General features: G+C 36.2%; 3 protein-coding genes and 1 pseudogene across 6 annotated transcripts; 2 read left to right on the top strand and 2 right to left on the bottom strand.

The window, feature by feature from the left end:
• The first annotated feature begins 4246 nt into the window (after positions 1-4246).
• On the top strand, positions 4247-5986 carry LOC117619795 (annotated as a pseudogene).
• Positions 5987-6286: 300 nt separating this feature from the next.
• LOC117615456 (cryptochrome-1) lies at positions 6287-11149 on the bottom strand. 2 transcript variants are annotated; one of them, XM_034344536.1, is made up of 5 exons: positions 10376-11149; positions 9507-9725; positions 8393-9099; positions 6876-7672; positions 6287-6620 (listed from the first exon to the last, which is right to left on the bottom strand). In XM_034344536.1, exons 1-5 carry the CDS (start codon positions 10686-10688, stop codon positions 6617-6619), a joined length of 2040 nt encoding a protein of 679 aa, XP_034200427.1. In that variant the 5' UTR covers positions 10689-11149; the 3' UTR covers positions 6287-6616. The 2 variants fall into 2 exon arrangements, with proteins under 2 accessions (XP_034200427.1, XP_034200428.1); XM_034344537.1 differs by lacking the exon at positions 6287-6620 and having other exon boundaries at positions 6872-7672; positions 10376-10892.
• A 5838-nt stretch (positions 11150-16987) lies between these two features.
• LOC117633414 (mediator of RNA polymerase II transcription subunit 18) lies at positions 16988-23191 on the top strand. Of its 3 annotated transcripts, XM_034367032.1 has the most exons (9): positions 16988-17445; positions 17616-17687; positions 17799-17852; positions 18244-18343; positions 18757-18814; positions 18916-19272; positions 19674-19762; positions 20336-20396; positions 23076-23191. In XM_034367032.1, the coding sequence occupies exons 3-8, from the start codon at positions 17817-17819 to the stop codon at positions 20353-20355; spliced, it is 660 nt and encodes a 219-aa protein (XP_034222923.1). In that variant the 5' UTR covers positions 16988-17445; positions 17616-17687; positions 17799-17816; the 3' UTR covers positions 20356-20396; positions 23076-23191. The 3 variants fall into 3 exon arrangements, with proteins under 3 accessions (XP_034222923.1, XP_034222919.1, XP_034222932.1); XM_034367028.1 differs by lacking the exon at positions 23076-23191 and having other exon boundaries at positions 20336-20516; XM_034367041.1 differs by lacking the exons at positions 20336-20396; positions 23076-23191 and having other exon boundaries at positions 16990-17445; positions 19674-20024.
• Positions 21366-22895, bottom strand: LOC117633438 (transcription factor MYB93). Its single transcript, XM_034367053.1, has 3 exons — positions 22763-22895; positions 22373-22502; positions 21366-22264 (listed from the first exon to the last, which is right to left on the bottom strand). The coding sequence occupies exons 1-3, from the start codon at positions 22893-22895 to the stop codon at positions 21472-21474; spliced, it is 1056 nt and encodes a 351-aa protein (XP_034222944.1). The 3' UTR covers positions 21366-21471.
• Positions 23192-23823: the final 632 nt, after the last annotated feature.

The raw sequence follows: 23823 nt of genomic DNA, 5'->3' as shown, positions 1-23823 counted from the left end.
TGCCATAATGGATTATACCATAATTAATTTAATTTAATTATAGATTTTTTTAGTATAAAAATGATCTAAACTATAGGGGGAGGAAAGTTTCTCACACACACACCATCACGAGTCATGGAGATTCGAATTTGAGACCACTAGTCTGAAGTCAAGGGCCTTTTCTACTAAGCTAGGCCTTTTTCACTAGTCTAATACTTTCGAAAGAAGAAAAGGAGTTTCTTAATAATTTTTCAAGTGAGCCATCCGTATCTTAGGTGAGAGTTGTTTGTTTCCAACTTCTATACACCAATTAGGGTTATTTGTTTTTGGAGCAACCAATTAGGGCAACATTGCTAAGAAATGCAAAAGGGTTATTCTTTTTGGCAAACGAAAGGACCTTTTGACCATACATATTCTCCACTAGACTCTTGTTTTTTGAGAGATAAAGAAATTCCACCTAACTACAAAGGTCAACGGTAAAGGATTTTGTATTAATATTCGTCCAAATACATGCCTTTTATTTCAGGAATAATATAATGTCTAATTTATTATGGAATAAAACGTTATTAATTAGAGCAGAAGATAAAAAAATTTTAGAGACTATCGCAATCTTAAAACTCTTCACAATTTTTTGGGTGAGGGATCAATCACAATCTGTTTTTGACCCACAAAGGATCGCAATCTTTAATCAGCTTATCATACGGAGTCTGTTACTTCACGTTTTGCTGGCCACTACAAAACATACTTAATTGACTCACCCTTTGAAAAGACGGTAAATGTTTACTAGTTTCATAAGCACTTATTTTACTTTTTTTTTACTTTTTTTTTTTTTACAAGTAACTAAAGATAACAAGTCTTGGAATTTCTTATTGTTTTTACAAAATTTGATGTTTCATTAAATTTAGGTGTTTTTACAAGATTAATGGTCTTAACTTCGAACCCTAATATCACATCCTCTCTCAAATTTTGACCAAAAATTATTATTACGCTTTTTTTTTTTTCTTTCTCAAATAGGTATATTACTCTGAAACATATATGTATGTATGGACAAAATTTGTAGCTATACTGTTGGTATATTAATGTAACCAAAATAAAAGTTCGATCTCCAAGGATAACATTTCAGCCGCCCCTTCGTTTTGGTTTCTGAGTAAAAGATGCAAAAGCAGAGGAAAAGAAGACATGAGCATTACAAGTCCAAATAGTTTGGAGGGGGTTTCATTATTATGTCTGATATAGGAGTCTAAATTATTTTAAAAAAATTCTACATGAAATAGACTTTAGAAACACATCTAAAGCCCATTTACAACATAACAAAGAGGTTTTGAACTTCTTATAATTTACAAAACTACCATCAGGTCATGATATTTAGTTAGAGATATCTAGTTAGATATTTAATTTCGAGTTTAGAACCAAAGAAAAAGTGGAGCCTGATACAGGTCATGAGATGAAGCACACTGTCCAACATTATGAGCCGCAAAGTTGCAGTACCTGGCCATGCTAAAGCTCTTTTGATACATCATTTTCCAACCAGAAGAAGAATCTTGATTTTCTATGGAATTAATAAAAACCACCCTCTGTAGTAATATAAGCTGCTAACCCTTCTGTGATTGCTAAGAGAGCAGCCCTTGCTTCACCTAGAGTTGGATCAAATTTAATGGCAGCAACAAAGTTCATCTTGAACCAATATATAATTCAGGTGGAGGAGACCATTTGGAGGGAGAAACAGGTTTAAAATGTTTGAAGCAAACAGAATGTAACTTTGTCAATCAGGTCATCTTAGGAGGCTCATGGTGTTTTTGAACACTTGCTGAGAACAGACCACACAAGATATAATAAAATTTATGCAGAAAAAGTAACAAATCAGCAGCTTCAGTGCTGTTAATTCCAAAAGCAGGATATGGAACTAGTAAAGATTTGATCCACTTTGAGATGGTGGCTGGTGCAAGTAACTGAACCCTAATTGGCCAGACTTGCAGCCATATTATAACTACACTGTGGCTGAGGCCCTCAAAGCCAATAACCTCAAAGCATGATTCTGATTTAGAGTCCTCAACAGCATCTACCATTTTACCTAATCACAAGAGGTAAATGGGGTTTATAAATGCCTTTTACAAATCACAAAGAGATACAGATCCAATTACGTGAGTTCTCATCCCAGCCTTCCACACTGATGAAACAAGTTTGCAGACTAATTATCTACTTAACTTCCAGATTACCCTTTTGAGTAAACTTGATTTGTTCACAGCTTCCTGTCAGTTTTGGTCACATTGCATTTTCTTGGAGTATTTTATAAATATAAATATATAGTCAGTGGGAGTTTTTCAAAGTCCCAAAGAAAAATGGTTAATGGGATGCAGCATCTAATCTACTTTATTAAGCAAATCATCTTCATCATCCCATATAATAATCTTATAAGATAATAAAACAGAAATTCATAATCATTACTTTTTTCTTTTGTACTCAATAGGTTTGAGCTTTCATCTAGTGGTACATAGCTGCTTCATCTTGATCCCTCATCAAATCATTTGCATCTTTAAAGCTCCTAGGTAATATATTTGTGTTGACTTCTGCAGTGGTCCTGAATCTGATGCTTTTCTACTAAGAGAAATGCAGGCTTTTGATGCTTCTTCCAGAGAAAAAAACAGTAAAAATTGGCCAATGGCTGATCAATTATGAATTGGTAGGCTTTATGCCCTATTAAGACAGGCATAACCTCTACTATGAGCATCTCATGATTCTATATCATTTGCTTCTTAGTATGGCACCAAAAGAGCCCATTAATAAGGTTCTCCCAGACCATGATTCACTTAATATTTTTATGAGGCATTGTCTTTTCTCTCCACTTTTCCTACTTTTCAAATTCTTTTATTTATTTATTAATAAGATTCGAACTTCGAACCTCCTTCAACAAAGTGAAAACTGAATGCCACGAGACCAAATCATTTTCCGGTACAAAGTAAAATTACAATATATCAAAAAGAAGTATATAGGTTATCTTTCAGCTACATGGCAGCACCTCTCTATTTGTCCAACACACAGCCAATAAAATCTTCCCTTTTATCAAAAGAAATAAATCTATTAACCTGAGCTGCAATGCAATACTGTTGTTTGCCTATCAAAACAAAAAAAAATCTGCAATATTCTTTAACCAATTAATGCTGGTCCAGGAAGTTGAATGATGTTAATTTAAGATTTGCAGCAATATGAATGCCTTTTTTAAAATAAATAAATAAATAAATATATATATTTAAATTCATGTTGAATGCTTGTCAGAATGAAGGGTGTCAATTGGCAGCAAGGCATTGAATTTCCGAAAAACCTGGTGGTGACATCTGTTTGCTACATATTAAATTCTAGGAAGGTCTGCATGTGATAATTGGTCCTAACATCATTAATCGTTAGTCAAATATATTGTTCTTGATCTAAATGAAGTAGGGTCGAGCAAAAATCAAACTTTTGATGTAAATATGAAGATAAGTGCTTTATCATTAAAGTCAGAAGTTTTCGCTTAAATCTTCGTTAATAAGTTTCATGTTAAAGTTTCATAGCTGATGTGTAGCAGTGGAGCTGCCAATATTAAATGAGACTCAATTCTGCAACCAAAACTAAGAACTTCTGCACAATTTGTTCAATTTGAAATTTTGCTTTGCAAGGTTGTCTAGTTCCTTCACTAAGCCACAAACTTTGTCGCTTGCTTTGTAATTATTCTTGGTAAAATTTTACAAATGAAATTCAAAGGTTGAATGGACACTGTGTTCCATGCAATGGAATTATAGGATATGACTCAATGAGCATAATTACATTTCACCAAAAGGTTAAAAAAAATCTAACTTTCTTCTCTTGTTTCTCTTCTTGTTAACCTGCTAGCTGATACTGATATGAGCCATTCACTGTTGCATTTGACCTAGTTCTTGAACATGACAGATACTTTTGTAATCGACAGATGGAAGCCCCACATCAAGTTTACTAGTTCTGATACCACCAAATTGATTCCCAAATACTAAAAACGTATGCTATTCAAATCAATTTCCAAAAACAAACAAGAAAAAAGATATTTAGTCCGGCTTCAATAAATTATGCACAACTACAAACCAAAACAATTCATGGCAAGAAAGTATGATGTATAAAATTCCATAACATATATGGAAAATATCCTTGTGACAGTGCAGACAAACTCCTTTTTTTAATGCAAGAAATACTGCATATATATGTAAGTGAGTGCTAGAGGTGGCCATCAGGTCAAGCTCAAGCCCTCTGACTTTTTGCAATGTCTAATTCATTTTCAATTTCTTCCCCTAAACTTGTCTTGTCCACTGGACACACCGCCGTGCAAGAAGCAGGGGCAACTGGTACTCAGAAGAAACGTACAGTTAAGGCTGAAATTTCTACTTCAATCTTCCAAAGGGTAACTGATAATACATCCATTTTTGTGGTTAAATCTTTCTTTTGATTCAACAATTATTGTCCGTGAAAGTGGAGACTGAGTGTCACTAGGCCAAAAGATAGTTGGCTTTCACAACCATAATTGTTGTGATCATCTACTAACCAAGAGTTTTAATTCCCATTTTCACCATCTGGGATGTCTTTGTTTGTGTGAATAGATGATGGCAGAGCTTGTGGGCACATACATTCTTATATTTAGTGGCTGTGGGGGCTGCTCTTGTCAACAATATACAATCTCTTACAATTGTGGGCATAGCACTTGTATGGGGTCTTGCTTTTACGGCCACTGCATATGCAGTTGGGCATGTCTCTGGTGCCCATTTCAACCCTGCAGTTACCATAGCCTTGGCTGCTGGCCGCAGATTTCCATGCAAACATGTGAGACAATAACACCGAAGTTTGAGGGTTTCTTGATGAAATAACTTGTTTATAACATTTAATATAAAATGTTTTCCCTTTCCTTCTCTTAAAAACTTAGTAAACTAACTTGTTCTGAAATGGAAAAGATAAAGATAGAGTCGATATGTGAATCGATGTCTCATGTTCTCATCTTAACTTACATCTCCGACTCAATCTTGACTATAACACGGCCTTAACATGGTAATAACATGTTAGTTTTCTAAATTTTTATTGGATATGTAAACAGATAAGTCTTTTAAAGAAACCCAAAATTATTCAAGGGTGTCTCTAAACATTTTCAATTGTAACTTGGTTAAAATATGCTTGGTATTGTTGTGTAGGTACCTATGTATATCATGTCACAGTTGTCGGGAGCAACCCTAGCAAGCCTGACCCTGAGGCTGTTGTTTAACGACCAAAACAACATTCAAGCAACCGTGACTCAGTTCTCTTATTCAACAACTTACATACAAGCCCTCACCTGGGAATTTATAAGCACTTTTATATTGATGTTCACCATTTGTGGTGTTGCTACTGATGACAGAGCGGTAAAATCATCTACTTTGTAGGCTTTGCATTATAGAATTTCATCAACCCACCCATAAATATGTTTTGATAACCCCAACAAGTTCATTTTCTCCCTTTCATTTTGGTGCAAGAAAATACTAACCCTATATGCTTGACTGTCAAAAACAGAGCAAAAATATCTTTGGAATTGCTATAGGTGCTGCTGTTGTGTTTACTGTTATGGTTGCTGGGTAATTAACTCCTCAGTAAAAATCTAATAACTGATTTATTACAATAGCTTTGCATTTTACCTTCATTGTTATAGCACTAGTCTGCTGAGTTTTGTGACATTTTTTTATGCATTGGAATCTGCAGGCCTATCACTGGAGCTTCTATGAACCCTGCCAGAATTTTTGGCCCTGCTACCGTCACTGGTATTTATAAGAATATTTGGGTCTACACTGCAGGCCCTATTCTTGGAGCCATTGCCGCTACTATGGTGTACAGTGTTCTCAGGGTACCTACGCCGGTAGGATCTGATGACAGTGTTCTCCGTTCACCCACGTCTGTAAAATCTGATGAGAACGCCAGTGTCGTACACAATCCTGTTTACTCAAGCAACGCTGATCTGATAGCCAGAACACTTGCACAAGTGTGAAGTTTAAAGAGGAGTCTTGGCTATGCACAAAATCACTCTGGTCATGCCAAATAAGATGTAGAACGATTCCTTACTTTTAACAAGATTTCTCATATCCCCAAAAGTAAAGAACTATCCCTATACTCACAGACATCTTCAATCGTGTAGTTCGTCTCTTTCGCATTGATATTGCATTAGTATGTAAAGATATTGGGGCAGATACTTAGTGGGTGCAATTTCCATAACAGATCAGTAAATTTCCAAACCTACAACAAAGTGTGGATACATAGCATACGTTATAAGTATCTGCTACCAATAGAATGAGAAAGCAAAAACCTGAGTTTATTCAATGACTACATATCTTATTTCACTCTCTTCCTTTATAAGTACAACATTGCTATACAACAGAGCTGCATTATAGTAGAACAAGAAAAAAGAAGAAAAGGATAGCTAATAAGTTGCCTGTATTAATTAGAAAATATCACACACAGGAGGTCTACTGCTGTTTGAGGTCACTCGTGGACAGGAGAAAGGGTTGGAAGGTCAATGTGGAAGATATGTTCACCTTCCCCAAATCCATTTGATGGCGTGCATCACTTCACCACACCACACTTTTTTTTTTTTTTTTTTCCCTATTTGCATCTATATGTTTTACCTGTAAAAGAAGAAAATTGGGAGTGAAAATGAGATAGCCAGTGTACGAATATAAACATAAACTCTCAAACAAATAGGCATTCACTTAATGCTTGGTGATACATTGTTTTAGAACTTAACTCCTCAAGAAATTTAAGTAATACACCAACAGACCCAATTCCATTTTGTGATATGCCTCAAAGCTAAGCTTCTTAACTGCTTAGGCAAGAGGAAGGTTTTAAAAAGTCTGCTTGGCGAATTGTTCAAAAGTTCTTACCCAGTTTGAGATAGCCGCCTCCAATTCATTATTTGGTGAGACTGTGGATGTCTTCGCAAGTAAGAACTTGTTCCAATGCTATTGTCATCACTTGCAAACTGCTCCGAGTAGCTAGAAGTTGAAGGAGACCAGACTGGAACTACCCCTCCATCCCTCTCTCTCCTACTGCTACCGGAAGATTCTGCAGTGGAATCTTCAATAGCATGTTGCAGCCCTATTGCGGCATTTGGTTGTGGCAGAGTGTTGTTACGAATAGTCTGCAAAACCCCTTGGTTTAAAGTGTCTCTTCTTGGTTCTTGATTCACCATTTCATTCGTAGGCACTTCTCCTCTGGTTTCTTCCACCAAATTTTGAATTTCCAATGAACTTTCTTCCTCTTCAACTCTCACCAAAGATGTAGTCATGCTTGGGACCATCTGATCTTCATACCTTCGGGTGGCAGGAAGGTTGTTCCTCACGGGTTCATAATTTTCCTCCATTTGTATGTCTTGAGGAAAGGCAATTGGGGTTGATTCAGAGGAATCTCCAAGCCCTTCTTCAGTTCCATTTTCAACAGCAGCTCTTGAAGCAGCTTCGTGCTGCCACATCTCTAATAATGCTTCTTGCAACCTGGTTTTCGCCGCATCTATTCCTACAATAGGGAGAGGGTAATTCGATCCTAATTCAATTCCAGCTGCTTGGAGTACAGATTCTGGTGCATTCCATGGGTGGTGTATCCATTCAGTTGGAAGTCTGGCAAGTTCAGGAAGCCACTTTCGCACATATTCTCCATTTGGGTCAAATTTGTAACCTTCAAACTGTAGAAATCAAATCAATATGAGATTTTTTATTACTGAAACTTGATCAACTAAGACTGGTAATATTGCATTAATCCCCTCAAACAAAGAGGAGCATGAATCAATTGTCAACTTTCAAAATTGCGTCTGCACTCGATGCTTCAGACACAAATATAGCTAAAAGTGAAGAAACATTATATAAACAAAGCTTTTCAACACAAGATTTTTACAGGTTTTCATGTATGATTTGATAGTCCATGTGTGAAAACAACTCCACGAGCTTCATTTTTAATACTTTAAAGAGCAGCATGTCAATGTCCATAAAAAGCAAAAACCCCTGTATTCATCAATACTGTAGACCAAAGATTCCTAAGGGGTACTGTTGATGACCACCAATTACACTGCCCTTATAAACCTAGTAGCCACTACTGCCGGGGCCTTTCAGGTGAGGCACCATATGAGAGTGGAATCAAGGCAGAACTATGTCTCCCAGGCTTTTGAGAAATTGCTTCTTATGAACAGTCATGAGCACTGACAAACAAGGTGCACTAGATTCTATTCATTATTGATGACCTTTGATGAGGGACATTAGAATATCGAGCTGAAACTATATGTCTAAGATTCGAAAGCCAGAATTGCAACATATGAGTAAAAAAGCATGGATAAATTTTTTGCCTTGTAAAATTTAGAGCTGTGTGTGTATGGTCTAAAATTCAAGATAATCAAGCTCAACATTCACACCTGTGGATTATCTATGCGGTCAAATTCACGACCATCGGGTATAGTACCAGATATATACTGCCAACCAAGAGCATCACTTTCAAGATCAGCATCTAAGAGTGTATCCCAGAAATACTTCATTCCCCACCTCCATGGAAGCTGTAGAACCTTTACAAAAAAACTAGAAACTACTACTCGTATACGATCATGCAGCCAGCCTGTGGCCCACAACTCTCTCATGCCAGCATCCACCAATGGATAGCCAGTTCTACCTTGCCTCCATGCCTTAAAATAGCTCTGATTTATAATCCAGGGGAAGAACTTTAGGTGCCCAAGAAGAGGTCTTTCGTGACTGTAAGGATGATTAAAACTAATGTACCTTGAATATTCCCTAAGACCAATAGACTTCAGAAACAAGTTCACACTCTCTTCACCAGCCTTGTTGCCTTCATTGGCCCAAAGAACCTGCTTGATGCAAACAAGATGAAATGCTTTTCTCACACTTAGCTCCCCAAAATGCAAATGGGGAGAAAGTAATGATGTTGTGGCACCATCAGCCTTCCTGCGGTTTTGAGAGTACTCAAGTAATGGTCCATTTATAAATGTGGTCAGAGCCTTATCAGCGTTGCTCCACCCAGGTGACCAAGCTCGAGCAAGAAGCGCATTGCTTCCCTTCTCTGATTCATCTTCAAAAACCAATGTATCAGAAGGGCACCTTGATGTGTCACCTGAAAAGTTCATGAACTTTCAAATGTTAATCTAATACATGAACTGAAAGGTGTTTCATGAAAGTATTACTTGAAATTCTTGTAGAAAAAGTACGCATACTGGAGGAATCAGGAAACCTATAACACGCATAGAGCAACAACAGAAGAAAAAATAAAAAACCCAACCTAAGCCAGCAGTGAACCCTGCATGTTCACCAGTAGCATAGTCAAGACAATTACTCCCACCTTAGAGGCTATATAAATATCATGAGGCCTATCAAGGCAGTGACATAATTCCAGCACCAAAATATTTGTTGAAATATAAACAGGATGAGAAACAAGATGGGACATAAGATACAATAAGATGCTTGATGTGTATTGATATTGAATACAGTTGAAGTTCAAGAATAATTTGAATCCAAATAAACCTGATATAATTCTCTTAGGGGGGAGAAGCGGTGCATCTGGGTCATATGGCATGCTAAGGCATCTTCCCCAAAAAGCATCGAAGGTGGTGAACGGGCGACCATTGACATCATTAACATCCCATGGTTCGTAGAGCAAATCCGCATTAAAGGAACGCACAGCTATGCCTTGAGCAGTTAAAACCTCCTTGGCCCGGTGATCCCTAACCAGTGATATAGGATCTGAAATATAAAGATTAAGCATTAAATTGCAAAATGATTTTTTACTTTGATTTCCTCAAGTGTAATGGAAATACAAGAATTAACTAAATGAAGAACAGAAGGATCCTTAGACAGAACACACAAACTCTGTTCCTTGTAACTAAATATGTTGATAGTTAAAAAATTCTTCTTTTTATACTTTAAAAAATTCAATTAGGCTTAATGAACAAATCATAACTGAATCTGTTCCCACTGTTGGTGAGAAAGGACCACTATACTACAAACAATCAAATAGCATTTTTGCCCCAATCAAGAAACCTCAACACTGTCAACAGCTACTGAATAGTAAATCACCCAAACAGGAACATGGTAGGTAATTAATCAAATACTCAAACAATTCAGCCAGACACCAAAGCACCAACCTTTTTGAATTTGATAAGAAAACAAATTGAATTACTTTTCAACCAATACTACAGATTTACATGCCAACCCAATAAATTTATTGAACTAGCCCCAAACCCAGAAGAGGAGAGAAAATCAAAACGCCTATAGAAATCAGAATCATCCCTATATTCAAGACACAAAAACCAGATCATTGAAAAAGAAGACATCTTTAAAACTATTGTAACATATAAGAATTAAGAAAATTGGTGTAACAGATAAGAACTGACCATATAAGTGGTTGAAGAAGAGCTGAGTGGCACCAGTGGAAATAACAACCTCAAGAAGAGAAGAAACACTGTCAGTGGACCTCTTGGTGATGAGAGATGTGCCCAGACTTCTCAAAGAGGAATCAAGATGAGCCAAGCTGTGTTTGAGCCACCATCTTGACACCCTTCCCGGGTAATATGGGCCTTCTTCCTCAGGTGCCCAAATAAAGACACAAACCACACTTCCTGCTCTCACTCCAGCAGCTAAAGCTGGGTTATCTTCCACCCTCAGATCTCTCCTGAACCAGACTACACTGCATCCACCACCTGACATCCCCAAAAAATATTTCACCAACCAACAAAACCCAGCACAAGTATTTTCTATCTCAAACTAATATACCCATCTGATATATCTCTCTCTGTGTCTTTCTCTCTCTTGGAGCCAGGGGGGTTGTAATTAATCTTATCTTTTGCTCTGTTTCTCATACTTTAGAGTTTTATGAGGATGGGAATTTAGACCCAACAGGAAAAAAAAAAAGTTCATTTCTTTTTCAGGAGTGAAGGATTTGATTTTTGCCCTTATCTTTTACTTTTCTTTGTTATTTATTTATTCCTAATTTTTTGGATGAAATTCTCCCCCATGCAATTTAGGCTAGTTGCTACAAAAACGCCTTTTGGGCAGAGAGAGAGAGAGAGAGAGAGAGAGAGAGAGAGAGATGGGCTGGGGGGCTGAAGTGAGTGAATACGATTGGTTAGTGCCAATGGAGTGGGTGGTATACAAGTTACAACAAATTGGTAGGCGAACTGCAGCCACGACTTTTATTTTCTATATTTTTATATTTCTCTTATCTTATTATTACGCAACAAAACAAATCCCCATCCACCTCTCCAGTTCCTTCTCAAATCCCGTCTTTACCTTGACAGGGTGGAAAATATTTCTTAGCTTGCTCGGCGAATTTCTTTAATAAATTAATTTTGTTTAGATTCATATGCAACATGACATCGAAGATCTAGCTCTACAGGTCATGAGTTGAAAACCTTGACTCCTTCTTTGTTGAGAGAATCTTATATCCGGAAGTTAAACTTTAGCATAATAATAATATTATGGATTTTAATTTCCATTGTGAAGATATTGAATATTTTGAGAAAATATTATATTGGGGCGTTAAAGTTTAGCATATTAATAATGTTATGGATCTTTATTTCCATGGTCAATTAATTTTAAGGGACATTTTGAAAAAGGTCAAATGAGGGAGAAATATTTTTAAAATAAGTCAAAATGGACAAAAATGCCTTTATTTATTTTTAGATTTCTTAAGGAATCTTTTACATTTACATGTCTTTTGTTTGAAAGTTGAGGTGTTTTTGTCTTTTTTGAAAAAAATTGGCTTTTTCTAAAAGTGAATGTTTTTTTGTGGCTAAAACTTAAATTTACTTAATTGTAAATTGAATACTTTAATTTTCTTATATTCAGACGTTAAATTTAGCATAACAATAATGTTGTGGATCTTTATTTCCAACATCATTTAATTTTATCATAGTAAAATTAGGAAAAGTATTTAAGTGGATTACTAACAACAACATGAATTTATGAGTAAGTTATCGATATGGGACTTATACATCGAATACATACCAAAAAAGAAATCTCTTGCTTAGTGTTTAATCACCATCATTTGTCATTTCACATTGAATTGTCTCTAGTCTAATGCAGCCAGTCTCAGTCATGATTTAGGGTTTTGCTACTTGGGGAGAGATTTTGTTTCTATAATTAATCATTTATCTCGTTGTCTCAACTTGGGATTGCACAATTGGCAGCTTGGATTTTTGAAGGGGACATCTGGCATAGAGAGATAGGCATGCAGCATGCTGACTCTTTGCATTTTGGTTTTTTATTCTTTAGGTGGGCTAGTCCTTTTTTTTGGGTTTGGGCTCTTGATAAAGCTTTGTCGTATCATAGTGGTCAGATTCCATTTATGCGTCACTGTTGGAAGTGAATTGTGATGTGGCGCTCAAACAAATTCCATTTTCTAATGCATCATTTCCAACATTACATTTCTTCTTCTTGTTCTTTTTTTTTTTTTTTTTAAATACAAAACTTAATGTATTTTCTATAAAAAGTTTTTTTAAATTTAATTTCTGCACAATAAAATTTGTTGATAAATTTCTGTACGGTAATTTATAACTGGATTACATACCACCAAATAATAATAATATTTGGATTCCAATAATAATATCCAAGAATTATTTCAACAAATCTCTTTGGAGGTCCAACGACAGCTCGTGCCAAGTTGATGGTTTGGTTGTTTTTAAACTGAGTTCACAGCGTTACGGAAACATGTATTCTAAATTGACCCAAATTAAAGAGTAATTCTAGTAGCATCCAAAAAACAGGTCACTAAATCCAGTCTAGTTATTTTTCTCACTAAAACACAAATTTAGAAAATTAAACTTTTACCACCACACCTTACTATATTCCAAAAATACACCCTGGAATAATTAATTATATGATCCTTTAAAATTTACAAGAAGAAAAGGGTTATTAACAGAAATGATCCCCAAACTATTGCTCCAGTATCATTTTGGTCCACCAACTAAAATTTTCATTTCAATGGCCATTCAACTTTTCATTTAGTATCAAAACAGTCCTACCGTCAAAGTCTATCAATTTTAAGGTTAAATTAAGGGGTTAAACCGTTCATATAAACTAAACATCATCTCAGCTCTCAGCTCTCCCCTTCCCCCACCTCCCCTATGTTTTTTTTTTCTCATCTACAATAACATAAGCAGCAACCAACACAATTTTTGAAAACCAAATCAAAGAAGTAGAATGTGTTCAGTGTCCCTCGCTCTTGAGTTTTGGGCGATATCATTTCTTCAATTTTTTGCCCAAATTAGAATTTTGGGGCTTGGGGCTTGGGGTTGTGGGTTGCGGGTGGGGATGAGGTGGTCAGGTTGTGAGGGAGAATAAGCAGAGGGGTGTGTTGGGGGAGGTTGCAAAGTTAGGGATGAGGGTGGTGACTGGTGAGTGTCATTATTTTCCCGTACAGACTTTAGAAATGGGTGTATTCAATTAGGATTGTATAAGATTTTGAAAGATTTTTTTTTAAGTGACAGATTTCCTGGAATTGTATAACTCCTATAGGTTTTACCCGGATTTTTAATAAACTTTTATAAACTTTTATTATTGACTTCCATACTTTTGTATGAACTTTTGTTATAGATTCAGATCAATTTGCATAGACTTTATTACTCTTTCTTCCCAACACTATTTTCTTTACCTAACCTTCCATAGACTTTATAACTCCTATAGGTTTTACCCGAATTTTTAAGAAACTTGTATAAACTTTTGTTATAGATTCATATCAATTTACATAGACTTTATTACTCTTTCTTCCCAACACTATTTTCTTTACCTAGCCACTAATCGACCACTGAAAGCTATTTTAGTTATATGATTCGGGTGCGTTGAAACCTGCAGAACGGACGTGATGGGTATTGATGGTTTCTCCTCACATTCACATGTCAAGCCATAATATTCATGGAAGACCAAACTCCCTGACTCCTATTTTTCAGTCCTTCTTTTCCTCTGCTAAAGCCTCAGCTCTGTTGGGTTTGAACAATACCTAGAACAAGAAGAAAGGAAAAGAAAAAAAAAGGCAATGTCTTGAATAAGAGAAAGACACTTCAGAAATAACAAACTCAATTTGATTAGGCTGTTAGGCATGGAAGTGTGTCTGTCATCTTGCACTCAAATTCGATCTTCTTCTTTCATAAATTATTTAGATAATCGTTTTAGTATATATATATATATATATATATTTATTTATTTATTTATATACGCGAAGTTTAAACACAGGGCATCTATGTTAAAGCCATTACATCGAATTAATTAGAAGTTCATACAAAATCCCCTTAAGCATGCATGTAGTCAAAACTAACTTTTTGGAACCCTTTTGTCAACTCCCTAATTGGCTCTAATTAGAACTAGGTTGTCTACAAAATTGAATGCCTCGGCCACCAAATTTATTATTATTTTTTCAAAAAGGTCAAAAAAATAAAACAGAAACTTGAACATGAGACCTGTTCTTGTATGAATCATCACAATTTGATGAGGGGACTGAATCCAATTAGAGATGGACATGCTCTAAACAAATTACTTGCAAGAAATTATAGAAAGAAAAAGAGAAAAGTCACGAAGTTCATGGATCAATAATTGAGAGCTTGATGCCTGCGTCATGAAGGAGGAGGCGGCATTGGTGCTGAACAAGTACACAGCAAAACTCCTCACCAATTACACCAATTAGTGTCCAAACAGGAAAAACAAACTCTGGACAATGTCACCTTTTTAGCCCAAAATTAGTGCACATGTCATGTGTGCCCTAGCAGCTACAGACAAGATATGATGATAGTCTTGTTTGCAAGGTCCCTTTTCATCTCTAACCTCTCTCTCTGTCTACCAACCAAGCATCAACGCATGTATCAACCAGAAATGGTTGATCTGCCATTCAATCATTGAAGAACATATTGGCTCGTGATTAGGGGTAACGGAATTGAAAGATTGGTTTGGTTAGTAACTTATTTATTGATTTGCCTATGGCCTTTACCAAAAATCTCGGTTTACTCTTTGACTTTGCAATTGGGACAATATGCCTCATGTGCTTTTATCTCGTGTCCTATGTGCTCTCTTCCGTAAATTTTTTCAATAAAACCATTAACTTGCTGATCTGAAAATATAACTATTAGCATGTGCAAAATCTCAACACCAGCACATTAATTTTGCATTTATTTCTTCTAATCACATGTGTTGAAAACAAAAAAAAGTTACTACATTGATTTCTTCTAATCAGTGATGTTGGGGATGAGATTTGGAGATGGGATCTGGATGATGATGATGATGGTGACAACCGCAAGGGTGGGTGTGGCTTGTGGTGGGTTGTTGTGGAGCTGCGGCGGGGTGGCTGGGGAGGGGTCGAAGGTTGCTGCGATGGGATGGTTGGGGAGATGAGGGAGGAGGGGCTGCTGGATTCTTTTTAAAATATTTATTCAAAAACCCATTTTAGCATGACATATTATACAAAAATCCATATAGAGCTTATTTGGAGAGAAAAACCCAAACTAATCACTTGTCAGTCAGGTGTCATTTTCTAATTGGTTGTGTTAAAATTTTATAAGAACCAATTAGAAAATGACAATTGGTTAGTTTTGGTTTTTTTTTTTTCCCTCTGTCCAAATAGGTTTTATAAGGGTTTTTGTATAAGAAATGTCATATTGAAATGGGCCTATTTGTGGAAAGCCTCTTTTTTTGGTAACTTTTTATTTTATTATTATTAAATAATTGTAGCTTCTTAAAAATGTTTGTAATCTTTTTTGGATTTTAACTTACAAAATAAATAAAATGTCTACGCCACATCTACAAGTTAACAATGTTAGTGATCAAATTGACGGAATGGGACAATTTGAGACACGAAATAAAAGTATATGGGGCATATTGACCCAGTTACAAGGTCATAGGTAAATTGAGATTTTCGATAAAACTCAGGGGGTAAATCAATAAATAAGCCTTGGTTAATTGCTATATAAAATTATAAATGGCTTATTAGGAAGTAGTAGGGTGGATACATTCTTATTTCAATTGGTTTCATCGAAAAATCGTTAGGTGCGATTTGGTTCAATTTAAACTAAAATTAATAGAGAAATCGTAGTTTGGTTTGGTTTTGGCAATTTGAGCTTAGACTCAATACTTTATTTTTATTTTTATTATTAATCAATTATTGATCCAATCTTGCTAGCAGGAGACTTGAACTTTGATTAATCATCTATCAAATCACAATTGTTGTTGAAATGTCAGCTCAACCTTACTAATAATTGTGTACCAAGTCTAAACTGCTCCAAATTCTTTTGATTTTTGTACCGCTTCTGTCCCCTTCCATTTTGTTTACAAGCTGGCAGGACCACCTCTTAACACCTACAAATTTGTTTATTTTATTTTTCGTCTTCTACCAAAAAAGCTAACCGAACATAATGTAGAACTGTCTACATTCCTACTACATTTTTTTGGCTAATCAAAGTCTCATTCCATCCTTGTACCTATTTATTATCACTCATTTTTGCGCTGCCAATAGAGGTACTTAACATTGAAATCAAATTATTAGCTATATTATTTTGCTAAAGAGATTTCAAATTTGAATCTCCATATTTAGATAAATAAAATTAAATGAGATCGATTAAACCAGTCAAGCAATTTAATTCGACAAATTTCAATTATGTTATTTCTTATGAGTTCCGATAAAAATCCAACTAAACCGAACCAATCCAATTATATATGTTTTTAGGACACATTTGGTAGACCGGACTAGGACATGGATTGGACTATTTAGCAATAAGACCTGGATTAGGTAGGCTTAGAACCTCATTAGGTGGGCTTAATCTAGTCCTCTTAATTAAGTCCAGCCCAAATTAAGACCCAAAAACACCAGGTCGGCGTCTTCGTGCCAAATCGTCGGGCTTAATTTTCCTATCTATTTTTTCTCTTTCAAATTTTATTATTTATTAGACAAATATAATTGAATGATTTCAATTTGCCATCTTTTTCAGTTTGTCATAAACTCTGGAAGCCCAAGTTCAGCGCATCTGGCCAACTGGAATGGTAAATAATCTGGGAATTGAGGGTTTCGGGGGAGTTGGGTAAAAAGCTGCTGCTCTTTTGCCAAAAATGAGCAACTTGTTTCTGTTTCTTTACTTCATAAAAAAAGAGCAACTTGCCTCAACAAAACGACGTGTTTTGTTAAAAAAGTTGGAAGCGCCTTAGAAAAACAACGCCGTTTTGTCAGACGATTAAAAAAATAACACACGCAGCTTCTCTTCTTCCCCAGCAAGCTCTCCTCTTCCTCCTCAGGCTTTTCATCAAACAGATGGTGGGCAGTTCAAGGGTCACACCTCCAAGCCTATTTCCATGACTGTTAAGGGGTCGTTTGCCCTCTATGACCCCCCAAGTTTCCTCCATATCTAACCAATTTCTGTTTCTCTGGTTCGAATTTTTGTGAGGTTTTGTTCAACCGTAGTTTGAAGAGGAGCAGCAGCCAAAATCTGAGGTAGACTTTTCTTTCGAATTTTTTATATTTAATTTCGAATTTAAAATTCTATCAATGATGTTAAATTTCCTAGTATATAAAGCGTTTAAATGGGCTTTTCAAGGCCCAAACAATTTTATACTTGTGCAGTCTCTCTTTCTCCGGGTCACCACGTTTTGAACTTTTTCCAGGTCCCATAGGAACCCCTCTTTTTTCTCCATTCTTTTAGCTTGCTGCTGTCGCGCCGGAGCTGCAACTACCCGGTTAGTATTTTTGATTCGTAATCACTCCCTCAGAAGTTTATGCTTGATTTCTTGATGTTTTTCCCTTCATTTCTACGTAATTTCTATAAAAAGTTTACTGGGTTTTCTTAGATCAACTGTACCAACTTGATGGAGTGCGTGGTTCAGGGAATTATAGAAACACAGGTAAGTACTTTGATAATGTGGGGGTTGGGTTAGGCTTACATTTTGTTATACAATTTCTGGAAATGCCTCTAAATTCTGATCACTTGATAGCACATCTGTGTATTGCTGCTAGGGGAGAAAGATTGAATCTTCTGCTTAGAGCTCACTTTTTGACACATGTCTTCTAACCATGTTTACCAAATTGTTCATTTGAGGTTAATATGTGAGAAAGGAAGAAAATCTATATTTGGTTTTTTATTGAGTAGTTTTTGTTTTCTGGCATGTACAAGTTATTCAGGATTATGGACTCTATTTTGTTCACAATTGGAAATAGATCCCTAAAAGAACCCCTTTTCCCCCATCTGTGGGTAGTTTCTGTAGCTGCATCTAAAATATGGTTTTCATTTTGCAGCATGTTGAGGCCCTTGAGATTCTTCTTCAGGGTCTTTGTGGTGTTCACAGAGAACGTTTGAGGGTCCATGAGATATGTCTTAAAAGTGGCCCGAACCTTGGTAATTCATTTCTTTTCCTCTTTTCATATTGAGCTGTGAAGCTAGAATAATATGCACATTTTCTGTACAATTGAGCCAAAGTCAGAATAGTCAATTTTCCTCTTTTATGGACTCATTTAAAGAGATGTTGAAAGCCTTCCCTGGTGTGCTTAAATAAATTTTCATAGCAGCCCGTTGTTTTTTAATCTGTTTGGTACTTTTACTGTGTGACTCTTAAGTTCACATTTTTTCATTAATAACCTTTGAATTGATGCGATGGTTAGATGGATTTTTTTGAAGATTTTTATTATTAGCAACAGTGTTATTTTGTATAGATTGCTACTACAACTTGTGGTCTGGTTCAGTTATCAGCTGAATAGCACAGAAAGAAATTATTTTGTAAGCCGTTCTAGTAATGATCTTCCTTTCTATAGGGGCTGTAGCTTCAGAGGTTCGACTTATATGCAATCTTGAGCAAACTGAACCAACGTGGTAAGACTTAAAAACCTGCCTTGTCATATTTGTTAACATGTGGAAATTTGTGTTTCACACATATATATGATTGTTTCTATGCCAAATTCTGAGTTCTGTAGGACCGTAAGGCATATAGGAGGTGCAATGAGAGGTGCAGGTGCTGAGCAAATTTCAGTTCTAGTAAGAACCATGGTCGAAAGCAAAGCAAGCAAGAATGTGCTTCGCTTATTTTATGCACTTGGCTACAAGTTGGACCATGAGCTTCTGAGGGTGGGATTTGCCTTCCATTTCCAGAGGGGCACACAGATCACTGTGACTGTGGCATCAGTTAATAAGATGCTACAACTGCATGCCACAGATGAGGCTGTCCCTGTAACTCCCGGGATACAGTTGGTAGAAGTGACAGCCCCGGCTACATCTGAAAACTATACTGAAGTTGTAGCTGCAGTATCATCTTTTTGTGAATATCTTGCACCGTAAGTTTTTTTTTCCCCTTACTTTTTATTTATTTATAAAAAAGCATTAAAGCCCACCTACCTACACATAAGCTTGTTGATCTATGCCTCATGGCTAGGGGTCCCTGTGGTCCACGCTTGAAAACCGAACAGACTAGTCCATTTTTGTCTTGCATATCTAGTGGCTGGATATCCTCTATCATCTTTTTCATAAATAAGTCTTCATTGGGTGATCCGCGACAGTCCAAAGGGTCCTAATTGAATATTTCTTGCACCGTTTTTGATCATATTATAAATGACGAGGCATTCAATAGTGCATATAGATTGCATATAGGAAAACTGATTTTAAGGTTTATGATGACTATATATTGAAAATTTGTTTACTTGACAACATATTCATTCACCTGGAATTGATTTCTCAGGCTCCTGCATTTGTCAAAACCGGGCATTTCAACTGGGGTTGTTCCTACTGCTGCTGCGGCTGCTGCATCTCTTATGTCAGATGGTGGGGGTACGACCTTATAGCAGAAGTTGTAAATTGCTTTGATTTAAGTATCTCATGTCAATGTTGAATGATATATATGTATCATCTATAGCAATCAGAACTGCTTGTCAAACTTCATGTTAATTCCCCAAAGTAGTTTTTCCATAACTTGAACTTTAGATAGTTGTGTTAGTGACAGTTCCTCACATGTAGTCGTGATCGTCAATGACAATCACAGCTCTCTCTTTTCCCTAGGCAATCTGTTCAATACTGAATGAAACATTTAGCATTTGCTAGTCAAAGGATCAAAGGCTAAACTAGCCTGTAAAAAATGGCTAAGTTAGCCCTAGATCATTAGGAGTGTTGGCATCGAGTAGGCGCTGCTGGAACGGTCGACTAAACCCGTCTTGTGATGATGCTAAAAAACTAATTATGTTTCATAAATGAAACCCAGTTAATGATATTGTATATGCCGGCCTCCACTTTGTTGCCACTGACTTATTAGCACTTTCTACATTTCCACTCCAAACCACTTCATCAAGATCCCATTGCATTGCATTATTGCACTGCGTTTTATTCGTCTTTTTTGTTTTTTTCTAGGTGAAGAGTTGAGTTCCTAGAGTAACATCCCAGAGTTCCATTAAAGCCTAGAATAAAGGAGGTAAACTTATTTACACAGATCATACACACTGATTATCAGAACAATGAATAAGTGCAGTCTTAAACTTGTTTCAATATGTTTGATTTATTCTGCTGGAAAGAAAGATCCCTGTCTTTGTTAGTTGCCACTTGTAGCCACCATTTCCTTGCATTGTTTGGACATTAAAGAAGTCTTGTTGAACATGATTAATTGTCATGACATAAGAAACGTCTTTAACATGATTGCCATGACATAAGAAACGTCGAATGGGATGGGATTAGGTGGTGAAATTTATTTCTTTGAATTGGGAAAAAGGGAGGAAGAAACCTAATCAACCTTGATTTTCTATGTTGCTTTGACAACCATGACCAACTATTTAACTACAAGAATAAGGTTGGGTTAGTGTCGCTGTCAAATTCGATGCAAGTAAATGACATGATACAAACACAACATAACTCGGGTCCTAACCCCAATGTCTTCTGAACAGCTTATCAATGCAGGATGCATGTTTGAATTATGTTTTTATGTGTGCCGCTTAAATTAACGGTTAGAAATTGCCCACACACAATTGATTTTAGCAAAATTATATTATTTTGTTTATATCTCACTGTACATCTCTCTCTGTCTCTGTCTCTCTCTCTCTCTCTCTCTCTCTCTCTCTCTCTCTCTCTCTCACACAAAAGAAGACTAATTTGCATAGCCACAATCTACTAATTACAAGATCCCCCAGCCACGCTTGTTTACCTGCGATCAAAGTAGACCTTATTAATATAGTCGTGCCTTGCCAGGATCATAAGTTTCCCATATTTGCTTTGAGTAATACCAATATGATAATCACATTATAATGTGAAAAAAAGTATATTCCATGATACTTTAGTCCCAAATAATGTACATATAATACAATGCACATAAACATATATAAGATGTGTACGTGTACAAATAAATGTACGTAGATATGCATTACATCACACATATCTGTATGTCGGTATATACACATGCAAATGCATGGAATAAGTAAGAATTAATAATGATCAAAGACAAAGGCAGCAACCCCCAAATCTTTCTCAATCTGTGATAATAATTAACTAAGAATCCCTCAAGCATAATTGGCGTCCTCAAGAAAGAGTTCAGGCCAGTAGGAAGAAGAACCACTACTTCTACCTCCATAGCTTGAAGTGCTGCAGCAGACATCTCCTCCCTGGTTGCTAATCGACATCCCGGTCATAGTTGGAGGAATAGAATTAGGAGCAGGAGACATAAGATTATCAAACCATGGAGAGTCATCATGATCATGAGGTGGGTTATCTTCTTGGCTGACCATTGTATAGTTGGAGCCCATTTCATGATTACTATTCAAAGATGGTAGAGAACTGAAAGGGACTTGTGGGTCATGAGGCAGTAGGCTTTGATGGTGGGGTGGTTGAGAAGTTCCACCATATCCAAGAGAAAATGAGCTTGGATTTTCAAGCTGGGATGAATTTAAAATTGGGTTTTCTTTGATAGAAGGAACAAGTGAGTTCAACAAATTGAAAGCCTCCATGTCTGTATCAGCTGTATTTCTGTTCTGGCTATAATTCTCACCACTGCTTATATAGGCTACAGATTGGAGCAAATGCTGCATGTATTGAAGCTTGGCCAACTGAGCAGCTTGATCTGCTTGTAATGTTGCAGCATGTTGATCAATATCTAACGGCTGATATTGCTGCATGAGGTCCTGCAGGTTTGCCAGGGCCAGAAGCTGAGACAAACCGGAAAAGAGATCGGTTCTTGGTTGATGGGTCATTGGATCAAAACCCATTTGGATCAGCTTTTTCTTCAAATGGGTGTTCCAGAAATTCTTGATTTCATTGTCAGTTCGGCCATCTAGGTGTGTTGCAATTGCTGACCATCTTGTAAACAAAAGCATAGATATATAAAGAGTAAGTTCAAATATTCAAACATATTGAAAATTTGATGGGTTTAGTCGTTGAAAAAAAGAGAATAGATTAAAGAATTACTTGTTTCCAAGGATAGAATGGAGATGTAGAATTGTTTGCTCCTCTTCTTCAGTAAATTTGCCTCTTTTGATATCAGGTCTCAAGTAATTTGTCCATCTTAACCTACAACTCTTGCCACATCTATTGAGACCTACAAAAGAGAAAACCATAGCAATTTAAATGAAGCATTTGGGTTTTTGTTTGGTTACAAGGCGGGGCGAACCCGAACCCGAAAACTAAAACAGAAACTAACAAAGAACACATTGGACCGACACCGGCCTCTAAATCAAGCTTTCAGAGATAGTGTTAAACCAACAAATCTTAATGACATGTGAAGGGTAGTCTTAATATGAGCTTAAGCTAGTAAACCATCCAAATTTATCAACAAAGAGAGGCTTTGATTAAGCAAACCTGCAAGCTTTGGAAGAGCTCTCCAACTTCCATGGCCATGTTCTTCAATGTACTGCACAAGCTTTTGATCCTCTTCTGGAGTCCAGGGTCCTTTCTTGAGGCCACTTTCATCACAACAAGGAGATCTCCCCATTATGTTTCAATTTGTAAATGTATTGCTTCTTGAGTTGATCTGTTTCCAGAAAAAAACTGTGGCTGCCTATTTATACACAAAATAATTAGCACAAGGGCTTCTATGTTTCCATACGAATTAATTTTTAATGCCAATGCTGAAAATGAGTGAAACTTTCAAATCATAATGTCAACGTTGCAGGTCGCTTCTTTGTCAAACTCGATCCATGCACGCAAGAAGAGGCACTGTCGTCATCGTTTGCATGGCTTCACGGAAGGTTATAGCTTTGTTACGTCTTCAACTCTATGAGACCTTTAGCCCTTAGGCTTAGGGTATCTACAACTAAAAGTGATTATTTATGTATAAATTTAAACTAAATATGATATATAGGAAAATGTTGCCTCGCTATACTCTCCGACTATATATGACGCTTATGTTGATATACTGTAAATCTAAATAACTTATCAAATTATATATTACAACATTCTGTTAGTTAGATTTCATGATCATTAGCTTGACTAATTAAATTATCATGTATTTCTCTTAATAGCCTCAAACCATAAATCAAGTTCTATTATTATGTATGTATATATCTAAGGTATTTCTCTAGGTATAAATTCAAATATTAATGAATTGTTGTGATTTACGAAAAAGATAAAAATAGTGTATTTATATATTAATCTTGAAATAAACTATCACAATATCTGAAAAATTCATATAAATTAGTCATATGGATACAACCACTAAGTACGAATGATGTTGAACCTAGCTGGTTCGTTGGAAGCAAGAGTTGAGTTGTGCCGCACCATCCTACATGATAATCATTTCTCTGGAGAAAAAAAAAAGAAGAAAAAATGCATACAAAGTTGGCCTCATTGATGGTGCCTATACAGACAATTATAATATGGCACTTGTCAATTGTTTTTCAATGCTTTAGTTAAAATCAATC

This window comes from Prunus dulcis, chromosome 1 (assembly GCF_902201215.1).
Source record: "Prunus dulcis chromosome 1, ALMONDv2, whole genome shotgun sequence".
NCBI classification, from domain to species: domain Eukaryota; kingdom Viridiplantae; phylum Streptophyta; class Magnoliopsida; order Rosales; family Rosaceae; genus Prunus; species Prunus dulcis.
The sequence above is the reverse complement of the archived record's forward strand: the minus strand, read 5'-3'. Positions and strand labels throughout refer to the sequence as shown.

Coding starts and splice junctions, on each gene's coding strand:
- LOC117633414 (XM_034367032.1), top strand. CDS start 17,817: ATGGAGTGCGTGGTTCAGGGAATTATAGAAACACAG. Junction 18,344..18,756: donor TAAAAGTGGCCCGAACCTTG/GTAATTCATTTC, acceptor TCCTTTCTATAG/GGGCTGTAGCTTCAGAGGTT. Junction 18,815..18,915: donor GAGCAAACTGAACCAACGTG/GTAAGACTTAAA, acceptor TGAGTTCTGTAG/GACCGTAAGGCATATAGGAG.
- LOC117633438 (XM_034367053.1), bottom strand. CDS start 22,895: ATGGGGAGATCTCCTTGTTGTGATGAAAGTGGCCTCAAGAAAGGACCC. Junction 22,503..22,762: donor AGCTCTTCCAAAGCTTGCAG/GTTTGCTTAATC, acceptor TCTCTTTTGTAG/GTCTCAATAGATGTGGCAAG. Junction 22,265..22,372: donor CATTCTATCCTTGGAAACAA/GTAATTCTTTAA, acceptor TTTGTTTACAAG/ATGGTCAGCAATTGCAACAC.
- LOC117615456 (XM_034344536.1), bottom strand. CDS start 10,688: ATGTCAGGTGGTGGATGCAGTGTAGTCTGGTTCAGGAGAGATCTGAGG. Junction 9,726..10,375: donor CTTCTTCAACCACTTATATG/GTCAGTTCTTAT, acceptor TTTATATTTCAG/ATCCTATATCACTGGTTAGG. Junction 7,673..8,392: donor ACCGCATAGATAATCCACAG/GTGTGAATGTTG, acceptor TGATTTCTACAG/TTTGAAGGTTACAAATTTGA.